The sequence below is a fragment of the Sinocyclocheilus grahami genome, unplaced genomic scaffold (genome assembly GCF_001515645.1).
Source record: "Sinocyclocheilus grahami isolate Dianchi unplaced genomic scaffold, SAMN03320097.WGS_v1.1 scaffold828.1, whole genome shotgun sequence".
NCBI lineage: Eukaryota > Metazoa > Chordata > Actinopteri > Cypriniformes > Cyprinidae > Sinocyclocheilus > Sinocyclocheilus grahami.
Window position 1 is genome coordinate 414,545 of NW_015506007.1, and position 10,544 is coordinate 425,088.

Below are 10,544 nucleotides of genomic sequence, written 5' to 3' on the forward strand. Positions count from 1 at the left end.
AAGTTGTTCTGAACCTGTGCATTTCTTTCTTCTATTTAACACAAAAGAAGATATTTTAAAGAATTTAATCAAACTGTTGATGGTAGACATTGACTTCCATAGTATTTCCCATACTAAGTCAATGCCTACCATCAACTGTTTGGTTACCAACATTCTTATTAAAGGGGTCATATGATGCGATTTCAAGTTTTCCTTTCTCTTTGGAGTTGTCAACTATACTTAAATGCCATTTTAAGTATATTTCTGAGAAGTACATAAAGCCAATTTCTGAGAAGTACATAAAAAGTAGACTAAAAGTATACTTTCCTATTTTTTAGTTTAAAAGAAGTATACTAATAGCCCACTTGAATAAACTTCTTTTTCGTAAGAGGGTAGCAAGTCTATGAGGTTTCTTTCACTCGTTTTATTGTCCAACATGTGCTTGAATGAATCTCTAACCTGACTATAAGCTTATTAACTGGAGCTGCATGCCTAAGAAAGACCTACAAATCTGGAAACATGACAAATATTGGCTTTACTTGGCTTTATTTGTCTAATAATGTGATTAAGCAACATTATTTGTTCAGTAGGCCTACAGCTTTCTCATTTGCACAGTGAAGGCTCTATGTTATCATGCCTGGCTTGTGCTTTTGGGGCGTCATATATAAAGGGTAGTTCCTCTTTGATCTGAGCCTTCCTGTCGCTATATACAGGGCCAAATTAGAGAATTTTACATTGGTTCTGCAACCTTCAGTGATTGAAGACATGACTGCCTTTAGACTGGAGTTTCTCTTTTTCACTGCCCTTTTGGGCTCAGGTAAATGAAATGTTCTGTGTGAATATATATATATATATATATATATATATATGTGTGTGTGTGTGTGTGTGTGTGTGTGTGTGTTTAATGTAGAATGTTTTTGATACTGAATTATCAATATGGATGTTGTGTCACAAGAAAAATAATCAGATATTATTGCTATATTAAGAACTTGTCTGATTTTACCCAACCAGGCAATTTACAAATCATTTTATATTTTTTCTACAAATATCTCAAAATTAGCATAAATTTGTTTATATTTGAAATCTATACACATTTCTCAGTTATATTGTCATGCTGTAATTTCTTTCCCAGAATTTCATCTTTCATGTAAGTTCAGTGAGTTTCTTGAAAATGTTTTTTTTATTAACAGTCAAAACGCGATCTGTTGATACAACTGGCTTGACGAATGTCCTGATGGGTGCGGATGACAACGTGGTGAGTTTTAGGAATGTTAAATGCTTGGCATGTTGTTTTGTTTGTTACATGCATCTGTCAAACAAACAAGTCTGCATTTCAAGCAAACATTTAGTTTTGTTTCTTAAAAAATGACTTCCTGGCTAAGCAAAATGAAAATGCTAAAATGACATTCACACATATTGCAAATGCAGAATTATTCTTATTTCTGGACAGATGCAGTAGATTTTCATTTCCTCAAAGCCCTTCAACACCTGAAATACACCATCCGCAAACTTTTAAGAGTACCACAAGTTTCACTTCTCTTTATTTCTACATCTTTAAGATTAAACTTTTGATAAGACAAAACTTACACAATACACATAAAGCAATGCAAACTAGGCTATTCTATAATATACTGTATTCTGTAGACAGGTGACATGTGTCAGGACTGCACTCAGATTTTTGAGCTTCTGAAGGACCTCTTTTCCAATGGGGACTTCCAGGTACGATCTCTCTCTCTATCACACACACACACACACACACACAGAGACACACAGATGGTATAGTGAATAATATTGCATGATTCCATGATCTTATGACGAGTGTTTCACCTTTATCTGGAGAAGCAGATTGAGAGAGTGCTGGTTTTTTAACAATGCACTGGAAATCAGCATTTATTAGTGAATTTACAGGAAGACAGAGTCTAAACATGATTCCAACTTCTTTTTTATCTCAGATTTGCATGATTTGAGCATGTCTTGAAGATTTCAAAGATGTAAGGAAGTTGTGTTGAAAAGCAGAAGTGTATTGTTTACAATCTTTTCATGGTGTCACTTTTTGAACTTCTCACTCATAAACCTGATGAATTTGGTGTGTGTTTCTCACCTGTCCACTTTACCAACCACAGTTATGGTCCTTCACAGACTCTATACTAACACATCTACCTTACCTACAATGAGATTGATGTGCAATATACAATGACTAAACATGATGCTTTATCTTCTTAAAGGAATATTCTGTTTTATACTCTTGGACAACACTTGTGGAATAATGTTGATTACCACAAAAAACTGACTTTTCTTTACAAAATTAAGTTATGTAAAGGAACTTACAATTAAAGTGAATGGAAGTGTTTAAATGCAGTTTAATATAAAGTTTAAATATACATTTTGTAAAAAAAAAAAAAAAAGACTAATTCTTCTGTTAAACTTCAGTTTTTTTAAACTTAAGTTGTTCTCATCATTTTTACGGTCGTTGTGTTGTCATGGCCTGAAGATGTAAAATTGGATATAACCACACAGAAAAAGTACATAAGCAATTTTTTTCAGTCCAATCTCAAGAGGAAACCTAACTGTTTTACTGATAGGTGATTTTGTAAGAGTAATTTTTTCAACATTTATGAACTGAAATTATTCACTTGCATTGTAGGTGCCTCATTGTAACCCAGATTTTTTGCTTTTTTGTGGTTATCAACATCATGTCACAAATGCTGTTCATTGAGCTTTACTTGTACTGAACCTATATATCCCTTTAAGACACACCTAGGCATTACACAGACAGAAAATATCAAACCACCTGGCATCTGTAAACACATACTGCACAAGATTTTCTCATGACATTGTTGCCATGACTGTCAACCAACTGTTGTTAAGGATTTTTTTTTACATTTTATGAATCTCTCTTTTACCTTACAGAATTATCCTAGCAGAGTAACACAGATGTAGTTCATCACATTTCCAACCCGATCTCATAAAAGTGCGTATCAATAGTATGAGTTTATGTTTCGATTTGGCGCAGTGTTTACATGCAAACATTGACTTTGGCGTGCATATGATACGCAATGGGTAGGATTAGGGTTGTGGGGTAGATGCGTATCATATGTACGTGAAAACTGCGTATCACATGCACGCCAACAAACTTCGTATCATATGCACGCGAAACCTGCGTATTATACTGTATATGCACGCCAAAGTCAATTTTTGCATCAGTACCACGGTTTTCTGTTTGTATTTGGCGTGTTATTTATACGCATTTTCATGAGACAGGGCCTCAAATAATCCACTTATGTTAAACAACTAGAATCTGTATAAATTATTTGTTTTATGGTTTTTAGGAAATGTTTTGCATGAAAATTGCTCTTGTACTAACTTTATTTAAAATAAATGCCATTTGGTTTGATATCTGTATCTGTAATAGCATTCCTACTTCAAGAACATGTCTAAATCCTTTTTGGAGCCACTTTAAATCAATTTTGTTATGCAATCATACATCTGATTTTTTAGGCCAAATTAGCTGCCTCTCTTGAGCAAGTGTGTGATAAGTTGCCTGCCCAAATCACTCAAATCTGCCGCACTGAGGTGGAAAAGATGCTTCCTTTGGCCATCACCTTCATTACCAGCATGATGGTACAGTATATATAGTTAGATTAAAACATGCATTTGATTTATAGGACATTGTATTATTTCAATTCGTATTTGGTTGAGAACCACTGCTGTTTATTTTACTGCTAATCCTTTCAACCTTTCACTTCAGCAACCCGGTGACATCTGTACATTTCTTGGATTGTGTGGAGGACGTGACAGTGCCAAGATTAGAGATCTGTTGCTTAATCACATGTCAAAAACTGTACCAGTGCCAACTATGAAGGTAACATTTGAGGAAGTGATTTAGAAGTTATTGTTAGCATGTTCTGCACAGCTGACTAGGTTTCTCTGCTCTCTAATACAGATGGAGACGTCCATTCAGTGCTCGGTTTGCACATACATTGTGAGCACACTTGGGTATCTGTTTCCCAGAGAGAGGACTCAGGTGAAAAATCACAATACATACGGGATGAGTTCAGAAAAAGAAGTCTGCTTAATTGTATTGAATGTGCACTTGTAGTCCTACTTAAAATCTTAAAAGTTTTTTTTTAAATCCTTTCAAAAGATAATATAGTACTAATAAAATAAAAGGCGACTTAAGTGTACTTAGAGACTGAGTACACATTCATGACTGTTTTTTTAACACACTTAAGTACACTTTTAAAAAGTGCACTTTGTAGTAATACCAGATGAAATGTTTTACTTTAAAGTACATTTTACATTTAACAGTCTTTTGTCATACTTTGAAGTACACTTATTTTGATGTTTTATTTTGATATTACATTTAAAGTTTATGTATTTACAATTGCAACTTAGTTATGAAGAATGTGAAATTACAAATACATTTAAATACTGTACATGACATGCAAGTTTGTAATGAGAGTAAAGTATATTTTAGTGTACCGTGCTTGTCAGTACTTTCAGCAGTACATTTTAACCATATTTCAATACAATAGAAGTAATTATGCAATTACATATAAAGATGTACTTAAGTAGATCAAAAGAGCACTCTAAAGTTCAGCTAATTGCATTTAATATCAATTTAATCTATAATACATTTTCATGTAATTGTGATTAAAGGGGTCATACGACGTTGCTAAAAAGAACATTATTTGGTGTATTTGGTGTAATGCAATGTGTTTATGTGGTTTAAGGTTCAAAAACACATTATTTTCCACATACTGTACATTATTGTTTCTCCTCTATGCCCCGCCTTTCTGAAACGCGTCGATTTTTACAAAGCTCATCGTTCTGAAAAGCGAGGTGTGCTCTGATTGGCCAGCTGTCCAGTGCGTTGTGATTGGCCGAATACCTCAGGCGTGTGACAGAAATGTTATGCCCCTCACCATACTGTAATGCCTTGTCCGGCCGGAGCGACGAGACAAAAACAATAGTACGCAACGAAACACACAGCGCCTTCACGACATGGCGGCGGCGGCAGCAACAATACTACAGCGAGAATAAAAGTTACGCCATCTTTCTTTGCGTGAACATTTGGGCGGTGTTATGCAAATCTTCCCACATAGTGACGTAGACGTGGAGGTGTGTTAGAACGAGATGTTTTAGGTAGGTGTGGCTGACTCTTAACTTTTATAAAGAATATCGCTTTGGATTTGAGACTTTAGTCTTTGCAACTTTACAGATCTTCTTTATGCACCAAGAGCTTGTAACACTCCAAAGAGAAAGAAAAAAATGTAAATTGCATCATATGACCCCTTTAACATTCAGTTAAGTGCCCAAAATAATTACATTCAGCTCACACACTTTAAAAAAAATATGATCAGTAAGTCATGGCCATGTTTTTACATTACTTTAACTCATCAAAACTTATAATTCCACACTTTTTATGAGATTCAATTCAATTTTTTGAAGTTGAAATGACTCATACAACCAAGTCGAAGAATACTTACCAGTAATTTAAGGCAGCAACTAAACTTAAGTTGAAATAGGTGAACATTTTCAACACTGCACTTAAGTATATTCTTTCAAAGGATACTATTTCCATAACTACTCTTTTTAAAAGTATGTTAAAGTGTACTTTTTTCACCAAGGATTTCATTTAACTAGTAAGCTAAAGGCGTTAGTAAATGTTTCAAAGTATGCTACATTGTTGTCACACAAATCATCTTCTAAATAAATTAAATAATTTTGCATTAATTCAATTTTGTTTAAAAATGTCTTATGTTTTGGTAGTCTGACCAAATGATGAGTCAAAACAGATGCTGTAATTAGGTTCAATTTTCTCCAAATCAAGCACACTGTATTGTGGGATACTGTATATCACACATAGTGCTTCTTATACACTACTACACTTTTTCAAAGGTAGCAGATGATCTGGATATTTCATGTTTGCATACGGTACGGCGGGAAGAGTATGTTAGTATGCTATTCAAAACACACAGAGTTGGAGTCCTAAACCTTTCATATTTAATTCGAAAAAACCTTGACTTCCAGTGTTTTGTCATTTTTGTACTTTACAGAGCATCATAACTGTCCTGCTGGAGAGTTTGTGCAGAGAGTTTCCTCCTCTGGTTCAGCCACAGTGCAATAAAATGGTTGAAAAATACGTCCAGCTGTTGGTTGACATGCTATTGAACAATACTTCACCTAACTTCATATGCACTCTGCTTCGTCTTTGTGAAATACGGAAGCATCCCGTCCACGGTTAGAGTCCAGACTTTGGCTTCTAGTTTTTTTTCCCCCTTTGAATGAACACTTCTGTTATAATTTTGTTTTGTCTCTGTGAACAAATTTACCTCCCATCCTGTTTCTTCATCCCTTTCTCTTTATTTAACAGCGGCTGAGGTGCTTTCTGATTGTGATTCCTGCCTTACATTGGCAGTTTTGACTCATATGCATCTGGGCTCCAATGCCACCGAGCTCCAGGCTGCTTCATTCCTGAACACCGTCTGCCAACTGCACCCCAGTGCCATGCCAAAGGTTAGACATCAGTCTGCTCCTTTAAATCACTGACTTTTAAATGCACTTAATTAGTAAGTTTACTATAATTTCTTTATCTCATCTAGTGTGAGACTTTTGTGCAGCGTCATGGGAACCAGCTCAGTGTATTTCTGAGCAAACAGCAGGGGGCGCTGGACATTTGTAAGGTAAAAACTACTAGATTTTTACAGTTTCTTAAGAAATGTTAATGTGCGGTCACATTTACCATTGTTCAGTTTTGCAGGTGAAATCCACAATAGATACGTAAAAAAAGGTCTGTTCTCCGTTTTCAGTTGTGTAGCAGTTTATGAAGCACGGCTCAACCAGAAGCCACTTTCAAACCAAACAGGTTTTCAGGCATTGTTGGTCAACTTGGTGAATTTGCTTGACCAACTTGAATCCCATCCTTATTGAAAAAAACAGCATATGCTGTTTAGGTATGATTTGACGCTGGGATGCTGGTTTAAGCTGGTCCTTTGCTGGTTTATGCTGGTCCTTTTGCTTCTTGACCCTTAATATGAAAGTCATTAGTAAAGACACAAGAGTATTTTTCTCTGTTGATGTCATATCCTGAAAATGTTTTATAATATATCAACATATAGATACAAAATAACCTTTTGTGGTAGACTGCAATGGATCTGTTTTGCTTCTGGCTTTTGAAAATTGCTCTTCACCTCTTGAAAATCTTATGTAGCTTTGTTCTCACGCTTTTATGCACAGACATGTTGATTTAACCAGATTATGGCATTGTGTCACTATATACTTCCCACTTTTATCATTTCATTACTGTTAAACAGGCGCTTTGTTTGAATGAATAAACAATCTTGCTTTCAACTGTGACCAGTCTTAGGTTGTATACAGGCATGCCATGTAGTGTCTTTTAACCTATGGTATTTTGCCCTTAGCAAAGGCTCACTGTCAAATAGTGGTTTCCTTACCTGAACATTTCTGACACCACTGGGAGACTGGAATGATCGGATCACCTTTGAAAATTACTCCGGCTTTTCTGTCAGAACAGTATATCATATCAACAGTTTATAGAGATTTCTCATGATCTGAGTACAATCACAGTGGTGAGGTTTGCACATTTGTGCGAGTCCTCAGTACTTAATGAGTGATGTAGAATGACACTGGTTTTGTGGTTTGTCACTGCAAAGGTGACTTCAAATTTGCCTCAATATCTGGTTAAATTTGGTTTAACTTTTTTTTTTTGGTTTTATTTTAAAGCATTAGTTCTCCAAGGAACAAGGCTGCACTGCTCCATCCACTCATCCTAAAATACACACACACATTAGACTAAGGATCACCAAATATGAAACTCGTGTCGTTTGTTTACTCTTACACTGAGTTTCATTCATTTTTCAGAGTTGTCATTAATTTGCAATGGCTTGACACTTGCATGACAACTTTTTCCCCATATTTCTAAGCGTTCATGTTAAATTTTAACCTGTTTTAGGTAGGTTGTTTACTGCTAAATGTAAATATTGATGGCTCGTCCTGTACTAGATAACAGATTTGTCCAATCAAATGTTCGAGAACTAGAATGCCCCTCCCCTGTAAACACCTAAGGCCCAATCAAAAGTTATTTTCAATAATGTTGCTTTCACACCATGTCAGAAGCACCACAATTACAAGCGTCAGACTTGTAACCAAGATTTCTAAAAGGATGCGAGTGCTTTTTACAACCTCGAAAAATTGAGCCCTGACTTGTCATCTCGTAATAGTGAAACAGTTGTTCTGCAAGAAAGCTAAAAGTCATGTTTATTTTCTCCATATGAAAATTTAGTTTAACAGCAATTCATAGACCTATTGTAAGCTACAAGGTAGTTAATCTATGGCATGTTTTTTTTTTAATCCATCAGCCCATGTTATCTCGGCTTTCTTTTTTTTTTAAAGTTTATTAGCGGAATTTCTTGTGGAAAAACTACATTACCCTTGATTCCGCAAAGAAACTTCCACTAATCAAGAGAATCATAACCAGCTCCAAAAAAGCACTTCAGTACCCACCCACTCAAATTACTTAAATATTTAGGTGTGAGTGGTAGGGCTGTCGCGATAACCGCAATACCGTGCTATTGACGAGCAAACTGCAGAGGAATGCAAAAACCGCAGCAACCGAGATTTTTGCGTGTTTTCTTTTTTTGTAAGGTTATGACCTTCTCGTTTTACACTTCATGCATGTCTGACTGAATATTAAACAAAGTTAGTAATGATAACAATGTGTACCATGCTGATTTTTACAGAGGCTCCGTAGATTTGCACTTAAGCCTAAACAGACAGTGAATGAGAGAGATCAACTGAACGCGTGCGATTACTTGAATCTGTCCTCCAGGCCGAGTCATTCATTCATTCACATATACATATATATGAGAAAATAGGTTGTCATGTCCAAGGAAAGCGAAATCTCTGTCTTAGCATTGACGCACAGCTGGTCAGCTGAGCCTTCTAAAGTGACGCTCAAAGTTAAAATGATTTCAACAGCGTGTTTCATTAAATCTCTCCGGGGCAGTGGGCAGCCATTTATGCTGCGGAGCCCGGGGAGCAGTTGGGGGTTTGGTGCCTTGCTCAAGGGCACCTCAGTCGTGGTATTGAAGGTGAGAGAGAGCGCTGTACATTCCCTCCCCCCACCTACAATCCCTGCCAGTACGAGATTCGAACCCGCAACCTTTGGGTTAGGAGTTCGACTCTCTAACCATTAGGCCATAACTTCCCCATAGAACGCGCACAAGTGGAAATATCAATAGAAAGTCTCTTGTCCAGTCAGATTAGAAGATCAGATTACAACTAGGCTAACTGTATACATATAGGCTAACGATAGCCTAACGATCTTATTGTCAGGCTTATGTTCTGTGGACCGTTATTTTGTCATTCTCTTCTGTTTACTTCACTTCCTATTTCAACGCAATTTGGTTTCCGTTTCATTGTCTTCTGAATATGACCTCTTTAGTTATATCGTAACATACATACACACACATATATATACATATGGCGATAATACCGCGCGATTGAGCCACTCAATTACCGCAAGGGAAATTCCCTCACCGCGACAGCCCTAGTGGGTGGCAATAAACAATATACTGTAATACACATTTAGACAAAATCAGAAGTCTTTCATTTTCCCATCATTTGTTTCAATTATGTCTCTTGAAATACTTCATGGGACTGTAGTTAATCTTGCACCTTTGTCTTTTTGTCCAACTTCCACATACTTTGCTTTGAATCAAAGATTGTCATATTGTCATTCAGCTAGTATCTATTTGGTTTTATGGCTTATAACTCCTAAAGAATTTTAAAAATCCCTAAGGGAAAAATACTACCGGAACCAAGGCCGCTTTTAGTAAATCTGACCTGATGTGCTTGACATCTTAAATCAGAGCACATACCAAACCGGATAAAGAACTAACTTCTCAGCCGTAGGTGAAGTATGGGGGTGTGTGCAGCAAAAACCTATTCCTGGAAAAAAAACACATCACGCCATGTCTGCAGTGACCAGTGTGTTCTTTGACCTGTGAGGTAATAACTATTGACAAGTTACCGACTACTGGTTTTAAACAACTACAATTTAACCCAAATGTTATTCTTGGTACCTACAGCACTATCTGCCGGTTTCACAGTTCTTTGCCATTTTCTTAATTTTTCCAATCTGACAACTCCGTTTATGCAGTCCTATAATTACTGAATTACAAATCCTCAATGCACACTTGTGAATCTGAGCGAATCCAGTAACGTTATGTCGTGTGGCTAATGTTCGCACCCGGTTTTATGAATACTGCGTGCTCATTTGACGTACTGCATCAGACGCAGAGACAGAAGCGTGCCGCGATGGTCACAGACGTAACGTTACGCCAGGCGCATTTCTATATACACAAGCACTACAAACGATTAATAAATATGCAAACTGCACTAAATCCCGCGTGCGGTATGCACGCCCCTAAAATGCATGAACGCGGGGACGCTTAAAATCGCTAGCTAGAGGCGTTTGCGTGTGTGTGTGTGTGTGCGTGTGTGTGTGTCAGGCCTAAGAGCTGCGCTGACGCAATAGTCGC

The 10,544-nt window shown here is 36.7% G+C and overlaps 1 protein-coding gene across 1 annotated transcript; it reads left to right on the forward strand.

Annotated features, from left to right (window-relative positions):
• The first annotated feature begins 690 nt into the window (after positions 1-690).
• Positions 691-6,730, forward strand: LOC107562578 (prosaposin-like). The gene is made up of 9 exons (XM_016247233.1): positions 691-796; positions 1,170-1,234; positions 1,624-1,698; positions 3,478-3,600; positions 3,728-3,841; positions 3,923-4,003; positions 6,039-6,222; positions 6,356-6,498; positions 6,585-6,730. Exons 1-9 carry the CDS (start codon positions 745-747, stop codon positions 6,705-6,707), a joined length of 960 nt encoding a protein of 319 aa, XP_016102719.1. The 5' UTR covers positions 691-744; the 3' UTR covers positions 6,708-6,730.
• The last annotated feature ends 3,814 nt before the right edge of the window (positions 6,731-10,544 follow it).

Coding starts and splice junctions, on each gene's coding strand:
- LOC107562578 (XM_016247233.1), top strand. CDS start 745: ATGACTGCCTTTAGACTGGAGTTTCTCTTTTTCACTGCCCTTTTGGGC. Junction 1,235..1,623: donor TGGGTGCGGATGACAACGTG/GTGAGTTTTAGG, acceptor TGTATTCTGTAG/ACAGGTGACATGTGTCAGGA. Junction 6,499..6,584: donor ACCCCAGTGCCATGCCAAAG/GTTAGACATCAG, acceptor TATCTCATCTAG/TGTGAGACTTTTGTGCAGCG.